Source organism: Rhinatrema bivittatum, chromosome 6, assembly GCF_901001135.1.
Source record: "Rhinatrema bivittatum chromosome 6, aRhiBiv1.1, whole genome shotgun sequence".
NCBI lineage: Eukaryota > Metazoa > Chordata > Amphibia > Gymnophiona > Rhinatrematidae > Rhinatrema > Rhinatrema bivittatum.
The window spans coordinates 250,073,398-250,093,974 of NC_042620.1; the positions used below are offsets into that span (position 1 = coordinate 250,073,398).

General features: G+C 47.6%; 1 protein-coding gene across 1 annotated transcript in view; it reads left to right on the forward strand.

The window, feature by feature from the left end:
• Positions 1-490: 490 nt before the first annotated feature.
• The window catches only part of MMP25 (matrix metallopeptidase 25), a 109,416-nt gene continuing 89,329 nt past the window's right edge, over positions 491-20,577 (forward strand). Inside the window, exon 1 of the mRNA XM_029606779.1 lies at positions 491-673. Coding sequence (XP_029462639.1) covers positions 587-673 — 87 coding nt within the window. The 5' untranslated portion in view covers positions 491-586. The remainder of the gene's footprint in view (positions 674-20,577) is intronic.

A 20,577-nucleotide genomic window follows, 5' to 3' on the forward strand; every position in this document is an offset into this window, starting at 1 on the left:
TCTTCCAGCAGCAGGTCCAGGGCGAGCCGATCAGCCCAACCCACCCAGATCAGCTCAGAAGAACGGTTCCAATATGTTCGGGTCTCCATTTCCCCATCCTATCAGAGCAGCAGCATTACCAAGTATATATATATATATATATATATATATTTATTTATTTTTTATATATATATATATATTTTTATATTTTTTATATATATTTATATATATATATATATATATATATATATATATATATATATATATATATATATATATATATACTTGGTAATGCTGCTCTGATAGGATGGGGAAATGGAGACCCGAACATATTGGAACCGTTCTTCTGAGCTGATCTGGGTGGGTTGGGCTGATCGGCTCGCCCTGGACCTGCTGCTGGAAGAAGGTAGAAAGGGGCGGGGCGGGGCGGGGCGGGGCGGGCCCGGGTGGGCGGAGCTGAGGATGGAAGCGTGCTGCTGGAAGAAGGTAGAAAGGGGCGGGGCGGGCCTGAGTGGGCGGAGCTGAGGATGGAAGCGTGCTGCTCCTGGCCTCCGCTCTCTTCAGCTGCTCGCAGTGCGGCTCCCGGCTCGCTCGCGCCGCTGGCACGATGCTCCTCTTCCGGATGGTGTCCTGTGGCGTCCTTATCGCCGCGTGCTGGAGCCGACCTCAGGCCAGGGACATCAGCAAAGGGGTGGTGAGTGCATCCCCTGGCCTCTTGACGCCGCAGCTTTGGGGGGGTGGTGGTGCTGAAAGCTCTTGTGATTTGTTTCGGGTTTAACCGGATAAAAAGTCTAGGGAGAGACAAGAGGAGAGAAGGAAACGCAACATTTATATAAACGGCAGCTGCCCGTGCAATTCCAGGAAAGATACCTGAGGAGTAAGAAGGAAAAAAAAAGTAAATCATCCAGTACCCTGGCAGTTACGTCTAAAGAGGGAACTTTTGTGGTCTCAAAAGTTCAGGTATTACATCTATTTGGTTGGTTCTTTAGAATTTACCAAAACTAGTTGCCTCCAGGATTTACAAGGTTACTAGAACTCGGTATTAAAATCACACTTAGGAGATTTTCTCTATTCCTGTAGCCTTTTACCAGAGACTGTTGTCCATGGTTGTGCTGTTTATCTACGGAAAACAGAAAACAAGCAATAGAGAGAGGAAGCAGATTTTAAATAGCAGTAGCAGCACCGGGGGGGGGGGGGAAATAATAATCAGTCTTGGTGCAGTCTTGCAAACCCCGTGAATAATTTCATCCCGTGGGGTTTTCTTTCATTATTATCTAATTGGGGGGGGGGGGGGGACCAAACAAACCTGAAGAGATCCGTTCCTGCCTTCTTTGCACCTAATCTTACCATTGTAAAGATTTGCTTATGCACAACTACATGAATTGTTTCCTTCCTCAACCAAATTCCAACACCGCCCCCCCCCCCCCTTCCCGGGAAATTCTCGAAACAGTGTGGGCAAAAGTGCCCAGGTTGTTGAATAAACTGCATGTTTTTTTTATCTGTACTGAGAATAGGGCACACTGACAGAAATAAATCACTGTTTTACCCATAGAAATGGCTTTGATTACTGCCCTCCCCCATATCTCAAAATATCAGGTTGTCTATTTCTTGGTCACACTCTGGGGCTTTATTCCCTATTTTTATAATCCCTCACCCAACTCAGCCCAGTTTTGGCCCGGGGCAAGAAACTGCTGCTCACTCCAGAACACAGCGAATGTGGACTCTGAGTATGGCAGTCTGTTGCATGACTGCTAATGGTCTCTCTCCCTGGAGCTATGAATGCTTCCTCTGCAGCATCCTTCATCCCAGCCAGATTAGGAAGCAGGAATCTTAACCCAGTTCCTCTGCATGTCAGTGAATAAAACTTGTCACTTAGCGACTGGGAAAGCTCCAATAGTATTTTTTTTGTAATGTTTCAATTATTTTAAAAGAAGAAATGATTGGATATATTGTTTGGGATCCTGCCATGTACTTGTGACCTCAATTGGCCACTGTCGGAGACAGGATTCTGGGCTTGATGGACCTCTGGTCTGACCCAATATGACATTTCTTCTGCTCAGCAAATAATGCACTTTTTCAAATTTGCTTCACTTTTTCGATGCCTCTAGCCAGGAACTTAACTGCACATACACACTCCCAAACACACAGCCTCCTCTCTCATACACACACTTACACAATTCCAAACACAAAGCTTTCTCTCTTATACAGACACATACACACTTCCAAACACACAGCCTCCTGTGTGTGTCCTGTTATTTGGGTGAGGAATGTTGCACACACTTTTTCATTCTCTCCCTCTTGTGTTTCCCAATCCTGTCTCCTTGACATCTTTAATCCAAGTTTGGGCTGTTGGTGGACGGGAGATTTGGAAGGCAGAGGGAGAGAAAAGCCAATGTAAGGGAGAGAGAAGGATGTTGGATGTGCATGTGTTTATGAGAAGGAAGACTGTGTTTGGGAGAGTGTATATGTGTGTATGAGAGAGGAGGCTGTTTGGGAACATGTATGTGTGTGTATGAGAGAGAAAGCTGTGTGTTTGGAAGTGTGTATGTGTGTGTCTGAGAGAGGAAGCTGTGTGTTTGGAAGTGTGTATGTGTCTATGTTTGGGAGTGTGTATGAGAGAGGAGGTTGTGTGTTTGGGAGAGTGTATGTGTGTGTATGAGAGAGGAGGCTGTGTGTTTAGGAGCATGTATATGTGTGTATGAGAGAGGAGGCTGTGTGTTTGGAAGTGTGTATGTGTCTGTATGTTTGGGAATGTGTATGGGTGTGTATATGTATCAGAGATGCTTTAATTCTCATAGAGAGGAAAACTGTACACGAAAGAGGCTGTGGTTGATGTGTTCATGAGGATGGTTGAAATAATGATCTTTTATAGAACAAAGTATATGGAGGGGGTGCTTGGAACCCAAGTGATGAGAGGACTGTGGCTAGATAACTATAGCATCCCACTCCCCTGTGCTGAGACTCAGATGGGAACATTCCCCCCCCCCCCCCACCCCCCACACACACATACACACACACACATACACATACATCCAGTCCTCAAGATTGGGAGGGTGTCGAGTAAAATTCCATGGAAAACTCGGCCATCCTAAACAGTGGTAGAGCACAGCAGGAGCAGCCTGCACCTGGCTGAAAGCAGGCTGAGGGTAAGGGCAGGACATGTTCAGCCTCCAGTTCTCCACTCCCCCTAGACTGATGGTGATTTGAGCTGGTCCTGTTGAGAGCCCTGCTGACTGTGCAGCTGTGTCAGTCAGCCCTAGAGGGACTATCCTGAACCTCCAGGCCAAGAGCGGAAGCCTTAAGGATGAATCGGCCCTGGCATTCTGGCATTTGAAAGAGTAACTAAGAGTCTCATTCCAGAAGGGAAAACAGAGAAGAAGACAAGGATGAAAGGGGAGGGGGCTGAAGGGTGAGGGAGAGAAGGGAAGAATGAAGGCTGTGGGGATTAGAAGGATAAAAGAATGGAAGAAGGACTTGAAAGGCGAGGAAGAGGAGAGAAAAAATGGAAGGCAAGGAAGTGAGGGAGAGGAGGGAGTGAATGGAAGTTGAGGGGGAAGAATGAAAGGGAAGGGGAGGGAAAGGAAGGGAAGGATGGAAAGTGGGAAGACTGGATGAAAGGATGGATGGAAAGGGAGGGGGAGTGAGTGGGAGTGAGTAGGGGAGGGAAGGCAGGGGATGGAGAGGGAAAACAAGAATGGAAGACGAGTGGGGGTTGAAAAGTGAGGGAGAAGGGATGGATGGAAGGTGAATGTGACTGAAGGGGAAGGTGAGGGGTTGGAGAGAGAGAGGAGGTCAGGGAATGGTTGGGGAGGAAGCAAGGTGGGTCAGAATAGAAGGTGAGAGGGGAGGAGTAGGTAGGGGAAGAGGATGAAAGGTGAGGTGACTGAAGGGGAAGGTGAGGGGGTTGGAAGGAGAGGAGGTCAGGGAATGGATGAGGAGGAAGCAAGGTGGGTCGGAATGGAAGAGAAGAGGGGAGGAGTAGATGGGGAGGAAGATGAAGACAGGGTGAAAGGTGAGGGGTACAACTGAGGGAGGGAAGAGAGGAGGCTGGATAAAGGTATGCGGGAGGAGAGGGTGAAAGGTGAGAGAGGAGGGTGGAAGATGAGGGAGGGGGGATGATTTGGGAGAAGAGAGAGGTTTCAGAGAGCAAGAATGGAGGCAGCTGTTGAGGGAGAGGACAAGGCAGTTAAATAGCAACAGAAAATAAAGGGAGCCGTCCAATGAGGGGGGAGAAGGAAGGATGAAATCTAGTTATTAGTTTATGCCGAAGCAGAGAGAGAGATCATGAAGAAAAATGAGATGACAGGGAAAGATCGGTGTCAGAGATGCAGAGAGGGAATTCGAGGAAGACGGGAGGAGGGAGAAGAAATGGAAAATGGACAGAAGATTCTGAAAAAAGATTAGGAGATAAATGAGAAAATCAGAAGAAAGAGGCACGATAAGAAAAATGTCCAAATAAAAAAGGTAGAAAAAAAAAGCATTTTCAGTTTAATGAATGGAATAAGTCAACTATGAGAAGGAGTATTTCATGATACCTTTGTATTTTGCACAGTACAGAAAGAGATGCATTTCTGGTGCTATTTTGCTGTACCGCATGTGTTCAGGGTCTGTCTGCGGATATTATTATGGTTTAAATATACACCCTCCTCTCTCAAACCCTACTGCATAACGAGGTAGAGATTAAGGGTCACAATGAAACTGATGTAAGGGTCACACTTCTGTCTACTTAGAAATTATCTAACTATAATAAAGAGGAAAGTTACCTCACTCCTGCATGACTGGTATGTAAATCAAGGTCTACCCCTCTCCCTTCCTGTACTCTCCAGCTCCACTCCACTCCACTCTCTCTGTAAGGGAATTGAGCTCTCCCCTCTTTCCCTGTACTCTTCAGCTCTGCCCCTCTCTGTACTGTCCAATTCACTCTCTACTACCACATATGAAAACTGAGCTCCGCCCCCCTCTGTGGCTGTACTCTCTAGCTCCGCCCCCTCTCACTCTCTGAATAGTCAATCCACTCTCTACTACCACACATCTCAGTTACACACTTCCTACACTTCACAGTTTTCCCAGTTGTTACTAATGAATAATAATGGTGTTATGCTATAAATTAAAACATTCTCCCAATTTGTTATGTCGAGTACAGGGTTAGGTTGCACTTTTTCACTTGGCCATAGGTCAAGCCATGGGCATGGCTCTGGTGGTGATTTTCTAAAATAAGTTCTTCGCTGATGGCCAATGGCAAAAGATGACTTAAAAAAAAAAATTCCCGTTCATAATAGTATGGGGAACATATAATTGTGAAAAGCAAATTTGACATGGTTCATAGGCAGTGCATACACAAAGCTGGAGAGACTAAGCCTTCCCAAAATAATTTTGCCTGAACCATCGCAGCTCTAAAACAAAGCAATAGTGACAATAAATTAGCATTTAAAAGAAGTTGCTGGTCTGCTGCTCCTCTTCCCTTTACTTTAAATAATATTTAAAAAATAAAAGCAGGAAGGGGAAGCACGAGTGGTGGGAGGCATCCCGTCAGAGCTTTTTATAATTCCTGATCCAGCCCCCCTCTGAGCCGCTATTGCTGCTGCCAACTGGAAGAAGCATGTGCCCTGCTTATAGCCTCCCCTCCACTGCAAGCCCTGGACCATGCACGCAGCAGACCCTGAGCTGCTGATGCCTGTGCAGTCCATGCCGGACTGGCACATCACACCCTGTTCAATGCTATTCAGGGGCGGATGCAGCCTGGGATTCCCTGGCACCCGGGCCATTTCTATCTTCACAAGCCCATGCAGCCCTGTAGCCCTCAGGGTCAAGAGGGGCAGATGCCCAGAACATGGCAGGATGATCAGGGAGGGAGCTCCAGCCTGAGCCGAAAATCTGAAGGCAATTGGCTGCAGGGCAGGTGCAAGGGTATTAAGCGCCCTACGTGAACCTTCTGTCTTGTGCCTGCCCCCCTCCCCCCCCCCCCGGGTCCAGACTCCGACCTCATTCACTTAGAGAGGCCCCCTCTCTCTTTCACACACTTAGGTTCCTTGTCTCATTAACACACGCATCCTTTCACAGGCTCGCTGTTGCGATGCTGCTTGCGGGCTAGGCTCACAAGCAGCCTCTTTCCTTGCAGCGGTGCCCGGAGGCCACTGCTGACACCGCTGATGTTCCTCCTCAGTGCGGCCTGGAGGCCATTGCTGCCCGCGGCAGGGAGCCGCCGCTGTCCAGGCCTCCATGTAGTCAGGAGACCGCCGACCATCCTCCTCTATGCGGTGGGTCAGCCACCGCCGATGTCCATCTTTGCGGCCCGGAGGCCGCCTTCGTCCGGGCCCTCCTCCGCAGCCTGGAGGCCGCTCCGGAGCTCCTCTTCATGCAGCAGGGAGCCGCCATCAATCTTCTGTTCTTCGCAGCAGGGAACCGCTGACGTCGGGCCTGCTTCCTCCTTCACGGCAGGACGCTGCTCTCCATGGTCCTGCCTCTTCCTTAGGCGAGTGGCCGCGCCTTCTCTCTTCATTTAAAAGGCCAGCAGTGGGCAGTCCTCCTGAGCTCTTCTTGCTGACGTTCCAAGGTGTTTCCTCTTCAACCCTATAAAGAGGGCCTTCCTTCATTCTGTCGATACCTTCACAAGGAGCCAGTCATGGAGCTGGACTGCTCCTGGATCTTCAATTCCAGCTCTTCATTCCAGGAGTCCTCCGTGATCCTTCCTCGCTTCTTCAAGGCACTCTGATCTTCGTTGGTGTTCCTTGTCTTCACTTATGGTCCCTGAGCCTTTGTCTTCATCTTCTTTCCATGTCCTGGTCTCTCGTCAGATCCTGTCTCCTTGTCTTCAGATGTCCAGTTGTCTCCTTATCTCTAGATGTTCCGATTTCCCTGTCTTCTGATGTCTTTGTCCGTCGTGGTCCAGACATCCCTGAGGTCCTCCTCTGTAGAGGTCCCTGATGTCCAGATGCCATAGATGTCCAGACACCTTGATATCCTGGTGTCCCGAGGTACCGGTGTCCTTTTGTTATCAATGTCCTATGTTCCAGTCCTGATGTTTCCAGGTTCCAAGCCTCGGTCCTGATGTCCTTTGTCCAGTTCTGATCCTGAAGTACCGTCAGTTCCTAGCTCCGGGTTCAGCTTTGTCTCGCCCCGGACCTCATCTCCAGTTGACCTTTCCTGGGAGTAAATCCCTTTCTATCCGTTGGCTGGAGCCCTCTTCCGGTTGGATCCTTCCTCGAGCACTCCCCAGATGCCTGCTCCTGTCCTCAACCTAGATCCTGAGTCTTTGTCTTCATCTGAGTATCCGTAATCCTCACCTGACTCCCGTGAGTCCATGCCTGATCTTCATCCACGTCTGAGCATCTTGCATCTGAGTTCCAAGCATCCTCATGTCCTCGTCTCGTCTGAGTTCCAAGTACCAAGCATCCTCGTCTCGTCTGAGTCCCAAGCATCCTCGTCTCGTCTGAGTCCCAAGCATCCTCGTCTTGTCTGAGTCCCAAGCATCCTCATGTCCTCGTCTTGTCTGAGTCTTCAAGCCTAGTCCAAGTCCGAGGTCCTGTCTTGTTCTAAGTTCCAGTATCATTGCCTGTCTTTGACTTCTGTCCGTCCAGCCGCATCTGCCGCTCCCTAGTGGCAAGTCTGAAAGGGCTATCGAGTGGCCGGAGGGCTACCCCAGAGACCAGCATTGCGTGGTTGGGTCTCTATCGGTGCGTGCAGGTTTGGCAGAGGTTAGGGTTCCGGTGGTCAGCCTGTTCCGCCCATGCTTGGACATGTCGTGCTTGCCTCAGCTCCTCTCTGCAGTCGTGCCGAGGTCCAAGGGCACACATCTCCCCGGAATCGGGATCACTCCCCAGCGCTCCCGCAACACTCCCTCCCTCTCTCTCACTCACAACATTGCTCTCTTGTACACACACAATCCCTCTCACTTACACACACACACACACACAAACAGAGGTGCCTCTCGTGGCCCCCTGAGACTCTGCTTCTCTCGGCCACAAGTAGGATGAGCGCTGTTTGCGACCCGCAGAGCTCCTGCATTTCTCAGCTGCGAGCAGGATGGGTGCTGCTTGCGGCCCGCCGAGTCTCTACTCCTCTTGGCTGTGAGTGGGATGGGCTCTGCTCACGGTCCCACATGGCTGCTCTTTGCCACCCCCTAATGGCTGACGCTCTAGGCGACCACCTGGTTCACCTATTAGGATGCACAGGAAGATTGGTCAACCTTAAACCCCCACCCTGGAGTTGCTGCTGCTGTGGTAATCAGACCAGAGCTGGAGGCAAACAGTGCAGATCAAATAGGAGCTGCTCAAGGTGCAGGTGATGGAGAAGATCAGGCCCTTTGAAGCATATATTCACGTGCGGGGCAGTTGTGGCATCCTGCAGAGCAGCCCCCCAGCCTCCTCTGGAGATGCTCATCCTCAGTTTAACTGCAGCGGAGCCACAGTCAGCTGGGAGGCAAGGAGGAACACTGGATGCCTCCAGCAGCAGCAGTCATTCCCTAGAGAAGAGAGCACAATGGTTGCCCGAGAGAAGCTGCAGTTGGGGTGGGGAGTGCATGACCCTACCAGAAGATGCAGCAGCTGGGCGTAAGTCGTGCTTTATCCCGCAGCGAGGTGGGTTAAGTAAAGAGGAAATCAGGGGATGAAAGAAGGGATTGCAGCTGTGCTCCATGCACGCCCCCCCCCCCCCCCAGGATGATACAGGGGCTGAAAGAAGGGATTGCAGCTGTGCTCCATGCACAGCCCCCCCTCCCCCCAGGATGATACAGGCAAAATAAACCCCACAACAGAAGAATTCTCTCTGTGATTGTCAGCAAGCACAAGGAGCAGAAACGCAGACTGGAAACGGCAGAGAGCTGCAGACAATACATAGGAGAAGGCTCCAGCAGGAAGCTGGATGTAGAGATCGGGAAGGAGAACTCCAGCCCATTTCCCCTCCCTTCCCCACCTCTTAAAAGATGCAAGGCCAGTCGCACAAACCTAGGCTAGGGCAGCTACAAAGACAAGTGTACGATAGCACTATCTAGTGCTTGCGGCGCTAACCTTACCAAACGAAAAGAGCCACATGCCGCCTGTGGCACAGTTTGAAAAGACCTCAGGTCAGTGACCCATCGGAAAATCAGCTGTCTACAAAACCAGGTGTGGTCCAGCCTGCCCTGTTGACATTGCATCATCTGCTAGTCCTCATGTGAAAATAATTTACCTGTTACAAATTATGAAAAAAAACCAATGAAATGCCAGGATCCTAATAACTCGTTCCCTTCTCAGCATTGCTTCAAATAAGACTTTAAGCTTCTTCTGTAAAATGTGTTTTGTTTTGTTTTTAAATTCAGCCTGGATTTGAGTCCATCTCGTTGAAACAGGGAAGACCTTGAAAAGAAGCTTGAGAGAAGAGGGCATGGACTGAGATGGTGTGGAAGAAACAATGAGACTGTGGGAAAGAGAGAAAGCGAGAGACATTGAAAGAGATGGGGGTAAGACCAAGGCCGGAGGGAAAGAAAGAGTCCTTTTTTGATTAAAACACAGGCGAATCAAGAGAAAACAGGAGATGAAAACCAACGGGGAAAAATACACCAGGAACGGAAAGAGAGAACGATGGAAAGGCAAAGAAGCAAGAGGACAGAATACACGGTGCTTGTGCTATGTACAGTAAACAGAGAAAGGAAGACACGCGAAGGCCGTGTGCGCCCTTGGAAAGAGAGCGAGCATGAAGATCGCACAGGAAGGGGGAAGATGAGAGCGCATCGCTGATTGATTTCTCCGTAAGGAGTTTAAAAGCCCCTGGAAGCTTGCCCCCAGCTGCCCTCTTCCGCTCTCTCATTAGTCACATGTTCATGTCTCTGCTGCTTAAGCAACCCTCCCATCTAACAGAGTAATGCTAATCTCTGCAGGAAAGCGCTGGAATAGGATTATTGGGGTTTCATGTGGTGGCTGGTCAGCCGTGGTGCTTGGGAAAGGCTAGGAAGCATTCTGGCAGTGCACTGAAATCACCAACCTGCCCATTTTTAAAAAAAACTTTACATCACAAACAAATGAAAATATCCACTTTGTATACAATATGTACAAATCCAGCCATGTAATGCAATACTTAGAGGTAGCTCATTGATTAGAAAGTACATCAATATTTGCATTAGAATTAGAAGAGAAAATGAGCCAATAAAACAGATGACTATTTACCTCTTACATTAATGTGGTAATGTTTTTCCAGTGTCTGTCCTGGACCTCTCTCATCTTCCAAGTGTTCTTTTCTCTCACATTTGAGATACCATCTATTATTTATTGTGTTTGCAGATTCCTTCAGGTGCCTAATGGAGACTAGTTTTTGCGTCTAGGAATAATATTTAATCTAAAGCATCCATAAGTAAAATAGTTGTAGCGATGATATCTCTTGGTAAGATTTCTGGCCCAGCTATAAGAGCTCTTAAACTGTCAGGTCAAACAGATGGTGTGGTGGACCTCAGGTGGCAGAGAAAAGTAGATTACATATTCATCAGAGGAAAACTGTGATCAGTCCTGTTACTCTTCTTCCAAAAATGGGCTCCCAGTTTGGCTGTGTTTATATACACAGTTTATAACATGTTTACAGTTAAAGTGTACTTTTCTCAGTAATCCATAGAATTTCAGTACATTCAGATAGTATACAGTATTTCTTATTTGCAAGAAGGATCTGACTGCCTTCATCAGAGGCAACAAGAAAGAGCACTATCCCACTTTTTTACTAAAATAACCACCTCTGAAGATCTCCTTCCAAATCCCTGATGTCTTCAATAAACAGCAATACCAAAATTCTCCAAATTCTCCTAGGGCCGTTTGTCTGGCACTTGGCTTCTGTCAGTAACAGCTCGACTAAAACTGTTTAGCTTCTCGTTAGGCATTCTTCCCAGGCCTCGACTTCTTTCTGATGCGCCGGAGGTGGACCCTTGGGCTGAGGTGGGGTTGACGCTACCCGTAGGAGGGATCCTACGGGTCCCCACCGTTGGCAGGCAGCGAGGGCTGACAGATGGAGGCCAGCTGGCGCTTCACCAATACCAGCCCTCGTTCCCTGTGGGTTGAGCCTTTAGGTGCCGGGGCCAGCTGGACTTAGGTGGCCTCCGTCAGTGGTCATCGATGGGTGGATCGAGGTCAGCCCAGAGGCAACAACTAGTGTAGGTATCAGTCTGTACTGCACGAGGCAGAATCCCAGAGACCCGGGCGCCTATAGGAACACAGTCTGACAGAAGGCGCCCGAGCAAGAGCAGGCCGAAGCCTGAGTGAACCACATCCAGGACAAAGGCTGAAGAGGCATCTTTAGGCAAGCTGGGATTAGGGCTGGCAGCAGTCTGGAAGCAGTGGCAAGCAAGGCTGAGGTCTAGACGAGGAGAGAGTCAAAGGATGGTCAGGCAAAGCAGAGGTCCGGGGCTGGAGAGAGGCAACGGAGTATTCAGGCATTGCAGAGGTCAATCCAGGTTAGCAATCGGAAGGAGAGATGAAGGAACAGGAACAAGGAAACAGGAACGAAGGCAATCAGGATTGGGAACCAGGAACTGAAGAGGCAACGAGTACTCCACTGCCGAAGGGACCTGTTGCAAAGGCAATTTGAGAGAGCGGAGCCCAGGCTTATATACCAGAGCTCTGCTCACTTTTCTTTTAATGTTTGTAATTTATATTGTAGTTGATCTTTTTATGATTTTAGTATTTGTACTAGCTCTTAATTATTTATTATTTTATAGCTACTTATTTACCAGTATTTTGATCCTATTAATGATTTATTGTATTTTTGTTACTTTTATTGTATCGTAAACCGTTGTGAAGGTTTTACTGATGGACGGAATATAAAAAATTAATAAACTAGAAACTAGTGTTTCTTCAGAAGATATGATGCATTACTTTGACTGTATTACTAAAGTACCTATCCATTCTAAATTTCAATGTAAGATTATAAAAGATCTCTGATGCATAATTTTATGATTTGTCCAAAACTATACAACTTTTGAGAAGAGGTGTTGGATGTGATTAAATGAGTTATTATAATTAAACCAATGTTTTGGAGCAAAGCATTACTACGAGGGTCCCCTTTGCGGGCCACAGCTATTTCTAAAGATTATCTGAAATTTGCGCAAGTTGTTATTGTACTCGCAAGATTGAGGGAATCCTAGAAGCAAGGAATTGCAGTAATCGATATTAGAGAAAATCAAAGATTGAAGAACTGTCCTAAAATCATTCATTTCCAGTAATGCTTTTAGCCTTCGCAGCGTGAGAAGTTTATAATAGCTGTCTTGCAATTTGATAGATATATTTTTTTTTAAGCTTTGTTCAGCATCTAATATTATTCCAAGGTCTTTCACAAAAATGATCGGTTTTAACTTAATGTTATTCTCAAATACTAATGAGGGAATATTCTACTGCTTGACCAGATTGGATAACACCTCTGGGGAACACTTAACTAAACAAAGCCTATTCCAGTAAGCAAGTTTATTGTCTCTGCTTTTCACTGTACTTAGTGTGTCTAACTCGATTCAAGAAAGACAGTATGAAAGCATAACATAATGTAGAGATCCTGCCAGATTACGCCATTGTTATGGGAGGGAATAGAAAAGTAGTTAGTGTAGGTTTGCATTTTCCCCATGTGGGAGATAGAAATTGGTGTGCTCCTATGCTATATAAACCCTTGTCATGGGCTTGAAAGAGTGGACCCTGGAACCCCTGACAGACAGAGCCAAAGAACCATCTTCCTTGCCAAGGGAAAAGAATCCTGCTCCAATAGGAGAAGTGGACGGCCTGATGAAACCTCTCTCTTGGTTCTCCCAAATGGACTCGGACACTGCTTCAGACTCGGGGATGGATAGTGGGTTCACTCTGCCCTGAGGCAGTATTTCGCCAGCCATTAAGACAATGGGACAATTATAAGGCCGATAGGGTGGGAGGTTCTCGGCCTATTGTTTGCTAAAGATGTCTGTAAACAATGTATAAGGCATAAGCAAACCTGAAAGACCCGAGAGATGCAATGAGCAGAGTTGTATAGGAGGATAGACAGGAAGCAGACAATTCTGAAAACAATGGATACTCCAGGAGCAGGGGCGGATTGGCCTATCGGGGGATCGGGCATCCCCCGGTGGGCCGATCGCTCCAGTCACGTGGTCTGCCGTGACAGAGCCGCGCTCGGCAGAACATGTGATGTGTCCTGGGCCGGCCTGGGCGGCTAATACCCAGGCCGGTCCGACATCGTGAATCCGCCGCTGTCCAGGAGAGGATATCTCCATTTCACCAGTTCATGAATGGGCAGCGTCGCTGTAACCAGGGTAAACAAGCAGAATGGAGATGACCACCTTCCGAAGCATGAAAAATGAGATGTCTTCTTTGTGCAGGAGTCCCACTTGTAGCATCAGAAGTCCTGTAGTATAGCAAAGGGTTCCCGGCAATAGTTCTCTATATTGAAATGCAGACAGAGTTTTTCAGTGTTACCACAGGAATATGAAATGTTTCCACTTGGCCTTAAATCGATGAAGTTGCCAGCAGAGCAGGAGTCCAAAAAAGGCTGCTGAAAATTCCCTACTTCTGAAGGTCAATACATGGGGAGGGGGGTGAGTAATGCCTAGTATTGCCTATCCCATCAACCTTAGGTATAGGAGCTTCTCAACTTCTCTGGACAGGAGGAGGTGTAATGACCCTGGCTTGCACAGTATAAAGAGAGGCTGTGCAACCTTGGCTGGTGCTTCTCTCGGGGCTGGTGCAACGATCTGTAGTGCTCTAGGCAGAGCAATGTAACACCGCCCCCTTCCCCCCCCCCCCCCCCACCCCAAACCTACCCTGAGTTGAATGTGCCCTCTGACAGTAGTAGAATATAGATTAACTAGCAACTGTATACGTTCTACGCCCGGGTGGCGAGCCTTTTTATTGGCACATATGCTCTTAAGCAATTACATTTTAAATTATTAAAGAAAAAAGTTATTACTTAAAGTTGCAGAATTTTAAATATTTTGAGCAGAATTTCCCTAGAAATTCACTGTAAGAGTGTCCCTTCCACATACACACACCCTCATACAGGCTCCCTCACTCTCTCGCACACACACACATCCCCTCATATAGGCTCCCTCTCTGAAACCCACACTCAAGCATCCCCCGCACTCCCCCTCTTACCAACCAAGCTGTCTCTCGCATTCCCCCACACCCCCTCTCACACACACATTCTCTCTCACCAGCATCCCCCTCCCCTCATATAGGCTCCCTTTCTCTGAAACCCACACTCAAGCATCCCCCCCCCCACCCTCTCTTACCTCCCATGCTCTCTCTCATACCCTCCCCACCCCTCTCTTACCAACAATGCTCTCTGTCACCACCCCCTCTCTCACACACACATTCTCTCTCACCGGCATCCCCCCCATGCTCTCTCTCACACCCTCCTGCTCTCTTCTCAACCTCCCCTCCCCGACACACATTCTCTCTCACCGGCATGCTGTGGTACCCGCACCGCCTTGAACAGAAAATAGCAGCAGAGACCCTGGCATGCCGCGAACGGAGCATGTCCCGCGGCACATGCTCCGTTTGTGGTGAAGATGAAGGCCCGAGCACGCCGATCACGGCACACGGGGCCTTCCCTTTTCACAGCGAACGGCGCACCGGGTATTCATCTTTGCCGCAAACGGAGCGTGTGCCACAGGACGCGCTCCGTTCATGGCATGGCAGGGTCTCCTCTGCTATTTTCTGCCTGTCCTGCGATGGCCGCTGTCCTTCCTGTTTTGAATAGTCTTCCAGCGAGGGAGGAAATCGGCGAGGTGAGGGAGGAAATCTGCGGGAAGGAGGAATTCTGCACAAATTCTGCATTCCGCAGTAGTGCTGACTGCTGAATTCCCCCAGGAGTACCTCTTGTAGCAGGTGTTGTGACATGGCCGCTGTATGGCGTGTTTGAGCCTCCAAGGTGGCCAGGGAGCCGCCTGCGCCATCTATCGGCGGGCTGGGGAACATGCGCGAGCACTGACGGACACACTACCGAGCCCGATATATTATGGATGGTCTCTCTCTCCCTCCCCTATTGCCCCCTCCTTCACATATTGAACATGGTGCCCTAGGCCATAACCTAATGGTCACGCCAACCCTGGCTTCTCCTCTTCTGATAACTTAGATTGCCTTAGCTACATGGGCGGCTCCTTGGATGCAGACTGTGAAGGGGGCCAGATAGGGGACAGCATAGGTCTTTGAAAGTTGGGTGCCAAGCGGGCACCGTGTCTGGGGGACTCCCGTTCTCGGGACCTCTCTTGAAACTGAATGTCACTTTTCACACACAAGGTTGTCCAGTTTGGTGGGGGTGTCGAGGCCAGCCAGTTCATCTTTGACCTCGTCATTCCAAGAGAGTTTGGAGGTCAAGGTACAGAATTGTACAGTGTATTGCCCGACAGTAATGAAGCCCTGTCTCAGGCGTAGCAATTCTGATGCTGAAGATGTTTGAGTGGGCTCATCAAAGAGCTTCTTGATGTGTGTAACCTGGGCACTTCTTGGGTAACCAGTAAGCCCTGGGTTAGTGCAGTGTCAGCTAGAGTAGGATGGATGAAGAACATAAGAACATAAGAAATTGCCATGCTGGGTCAGACCAAGGGTCCATCAAGCCCAGCATCCTGTTTCCAACAGAGGCCAATCCAGGCCTCAAGAACCTGGCAATTACCCAAACATTAAGAATATCCCATTCACATGTAGCCCCTCCTTCTGAGGGGTCTGGATTGGTTGTTCCACTTGTAACAGTATATAACCGTGCCCTTGTTACAGCTCGGGAGGCAGTCCTTTGAGTTAATACTAAGTACAGGAAGCAGAGAGGAGTCTGGATTTTGTTGTTTCACAAGCCCAGCCAGTTTGAGCAAGCCCTGTTTGCTGGTTCTGGCCAGGGTCGGGAGGATTTCTGCCCAGCCAGTACACAACCTGTCTGGTAGGAGTTGTCCCTCTGAGTACATTTTTTGGAATTTTACCTTTTAAGTATAGGGGCCTTGCTAGAGCCTGTTCAGCTCCTGGGCTCAGGGAATGGGAAACCATGGGTCTGGGCATGTTAGGGAAGACCTGCCCCCCCCCCCCCCCATTGCCTTGGTGAGGAAGGGGATGTCAATGATCTGCTGAGTCACACCGGAGTTATCTTCAGTTTTGTAAGCCTAATTTCAAGATCCAGGTTGGAAGTTCTGACTGCCCTTCCTTCCTGCCAGGAGCATTGACAAGCCTGCTCCTAGGGATCCCTCCTGTCAGGGGTTCAAAGGAAATAACAAGGACTGCATAAGAGCAAAGAAGGTTTGAATCATCTAACAGTGAGTAAGAGCAAAGTCTACCATCCAGAGGACACCCATGTGGTGATTCTACAGACCCTGGGGAGAGAAAGAGATGAGAGAGAGATTTATCAAAAGTAACAACATATTATACCCAACACAACATGGGTTTCGCAAACATTACAGTATGGAAACTCTGCTATTAGCTTTATCAGATAACATCTTAAGAGGTTTTGATACAGGAACACACTACATTCTGGTTTTATTAGATCTCTCCGCGGCATTTGACACGGTAAACCACAAAATATTACTTAATAGACTTAAGGAAATAGGACTTACTAACAAAACATTAAAATGGTTTGAAGATTACTTAAACAATAGATGTTTCCAAATACAAATCAAAAATACACTCTCAGACAAAGTCCCACTGATAACCGGCATCCCACAGGGATCAGCCCTGTCAGCAACACTCTTTAACATTTATCTTCTCCCGATATGTCACCTACTTGCGGGACTTGGATTAATACATTACATATACGCAGATGATGTACAGCTACTGCTACCCATTGTAAACTCCATTGAAGAAACTATGAAACTTGCCAATATGTATCTCGAAATAATCAAAGCTCTTAAACCAGATGGAACTAGTAATAAACATCGATAAAACAGAATTCTTACACCTTGAACGTAAAAACATACACCACATACAACCAACACCAACATGCAAAAATAATCAAGCTGTTGTGCTAGCAACAAAAGTATGGAATCTAGGAGTTATAATTGACCCTGAGCTAAACATGAAACACCACATCTCATTGAAAATTAAAGAAGGATATGTGAAACTAATGATCCTGAGAAGACTAAAACCTCTACTAACACTAAAAAACTTCCGTACAGTCCTACAAGCATTGATATTCACAAGCACTGATTACTGTAACTCCCTACTATTAGGACTACCACAATCCACAATGCGGCCACTGCAAATATTACAAAACTCAGCCGCTAGAATTTTGAATGGCAAAAAAAAAGAATGACCACATTACAGGAACACTCGCCGATTTTACACTGGCTCCCAATCAAACAAAGAATATAATATAAGGCTTTATGTATTATTCATAAACTAATCCACGATGAAAAAGCAGTCTGGCTTAACACTGCACTACGAGTACATGTCCCGCACAGAAACCTGAGATCTGCTAATAAGGCTCTACTAACTATCCCATCTGTGAAAACAGCACGCCTCACGCAAGTAAGAGAAAGAGCACTATCATTGGCTGGCCCAGTACTATGGAACACCATGCCACTAGAATTAAGGCTGCAGAGAAATCTGAAAATTTTCAAAACAAAATCTGAAAACCTGGCTCTTTAAACAAGCTTTTTATAAAGATAAAGAGAAGGAGAATAACAATTGATAATAAAGGACGCACCAAACTTGAAGTAGTTAATTGTAGCATACAAATACATATTAATGTTAAATACAATCCGTCTAATATGATCCTGATAGACAAGGTTAAATTACACTTATAGATTATTATATTAAATTGTTACCGTATTGTGATGGCACATGATTAAATTGTAATCTATACCACTCATACTTTCATTATCATGCCTTGCTGTAAACCGTTGTGATGGTTGACTAACTTGACGACGGTATAGAAGAGTTTTTAAATAAATAAATCTTTCTGTTCTGAGACAGAAATAGAGTATTCTTGCCATTCAAAGGACACCCTTCCTACCTAGGGAACCTATTTTTCCAAGCCATGGATGATATGAACTCCCCTGGCTGGTCTGAGATATTCCTGCACAGATTTGGGAGAACAGCTCCTCTATGAGGAAAGTCTAAAGAGGTTAGGACTTTTCAGCTTGGAGAAGAGACGGCTGAGGGAGGATGTGATAGAGGTGTTTAAAATCATGAGACGTCTAGAACGGGTAGATGTGAATCGGTTATTTACTCTTTCGGATAATAGAAATACTAGGGGGCACTCCATGAAGTTAGCATGTGGCACATTTAAAACTAATCAGAGAAAGTTCTTTTTCGCTCAACGCACAATTAAACTCTGGAATTTGTTGCTAGGGGATGTGGTTAGTGCAGTTAGTATAGCTGTGTTTAAAAAAGGATTGGATAAGTTCTTGGAGGAGAAGTCCATTACCTGCTATTAATTAAGTTGACTTAGAAAATAGCCACTGCTATTACTAGGAACAGTAACATGGAATAGACTTAGTTTTTGGGTACTTGCCAGGTTCTCATGGCCTGGATCGGCCACTGTTGGAAACAGGATGCTGGGCTTGATGGACCCTTGGTCTGACCCAGTATGGCAGGTTCTTACATTCTTAAAATTGTAACAGACTATTTCATTGTGCTGTTGTGGATCAAAGAGTTGATCCAATTATTGTCTTCAGTAAAGAATTATTTTGTGGACATTAACACAGTGACCTCAGCATGGTTATTTGGCATTCAGAGCACAGCAAATAGGAAAAATACCTCTCACCCAGGGATACCTAAAGAGAGTTAGCCACCTCCCTGGGAACCAAGAGGACTCCTTTCATCCCCAAGTCTATCGAACCTACATCCTGGGAAGTAAGGGAAATAGTACAGCTAGCCTGGGGTCCTGCCCCAAAGAGTTACAAATAAGTTTATGTGCCTATCCGTACTGGACTTGTACATTAAGGAATACTTGGAGATTACAGAAACTGGGGTCCCCTCTCTCCTGTAAGGGAAAAGCCCATGTCACAGCCTGACCAGACAACCGAGATACTTTTACGGCCACTTTCGCTCATTGAGATGCAAAGTTGGCCGGCTGGAGCTGGAAGTGAATCGGCCAAGGATTGATGAAGCCTCTGCAGGTCTTGGGATTTCCATCATACCAAGGTGGCAGAGGTAGGCGAAGTGAAGCAGAATTAGAGATGAGGTAGGGGCAACAACAGATTGTGGCGACGTTGGGGGTGGTGTAGCCATTGCTAGTGATGAATGCATCTTATTTAGCTACAAAGAAAGGTCTTGCAGGACACCAATATTGTGATCTTGATATTTTGTTGCTGTTGGATAGTCTGTGAGAGGCCCTGCAGAAACTCTGGCAGGGAAACATCAGCCGGGTACATGCCCGAGCAAACTGTTAAGGGCTTGGAAAAGTGGACCCTGGGACTGCTGACAGACAAGATATGGTCAGGCAGGCAAGTTAGGTGGAGCCTGTTCAGAAGCAGGAGGCAAAGAAGGATCGGGGCAGATGGCAGCAAGGTCAGGAACCAGGCCGGCCCTATAAAGCTGGTGAGCTGCTATGGGCCCTTACTCAGAACAGCAGGATGCAGCAGAGGAGCCATGCTGGAAGGCCCCAGAAGATTGCAGGACACAGCACTGGGCCTGGGATCATGAGACACAGGATGCCGATGTAACAGTTGGCCGACCACGAGGCTGTCCCGCAGCTGGCCTCAATTACCCAAACACTGCCATTCCTGCAGGACGCTGCTAACGCCAGGACCACTGCCTGTGTGCTTCCTCCAGCCTTATGGGCTCTGCGGCAGGAATGCAGCCACAGAGCCTGAGGACGACATCAGCCCGACCGGGAATTTAAACTCTAGCGACATTCTCAGCCGGCGCCTCAGCAACAGGTTCCCCTGCCTAGCCTTCAAGTACATGTTGCCACTTCATGGTTTGCCTCCTGATTTGCTGCTTGACTTTCTGCTTTGTCTCCAGTCCTGTTCCTTCTCCTGTACCTCGCCCTGCTCCTCGCCTCGCCTTGTTCCTCTCCTGCTCCTAGCCCTGCTCCGGTCTGTGTTTGCCTAGTCCCAGCCTGTGTTTAGTCTGTTCTGGTTCTCATCTCTCCTGCTTTTTCTCCTCGGACTGACTCTTGGTTGTGACCTCGGCTTGGATTCTGACGTTGCCTCCACCTACCTCCACCATTGCCTGGATTCTGTCACTGCTCATCTGCTGCCTGCCCTGACCACCGCCTGCTCTCGGAACTTGCCTGTTTGAACTCTACGGGGCCCTCGCCTAAGTCCTGCTGGCCTCAGCACCCAAGAGCTCAACCTGCTGGGGAAGAGGCTGGCATAGGTGAAGCCCAGACCTGGTCCCCGTCCGAGCAGGTCCGCATTCTGTCAGTGAGGGCCCAGCTGGGTCACCAGTTGGGCAGCGTCAGTCTCACCACAGTCCAAGGGCTCGTACACTGTGACAGCTGACCACGGTGGAGCACGCTATGGTCAGTGGCATATTGCAATACCACGCAGAGACTCTAATAAAGAAACATATTCATACACTGCAGAGGCAGAGCAGTGATTTTATATGTCTATTTGCTTATCTATGTTTATTTTCTCTTTCTGTGTTTGGCCATAGGCATAGCAGTTTTACATTGCCATATTTTATTGTTTAGTTATTATTGGTTTGATGCTTATTAATTACTATTATTATTTATTTAATGTTATGT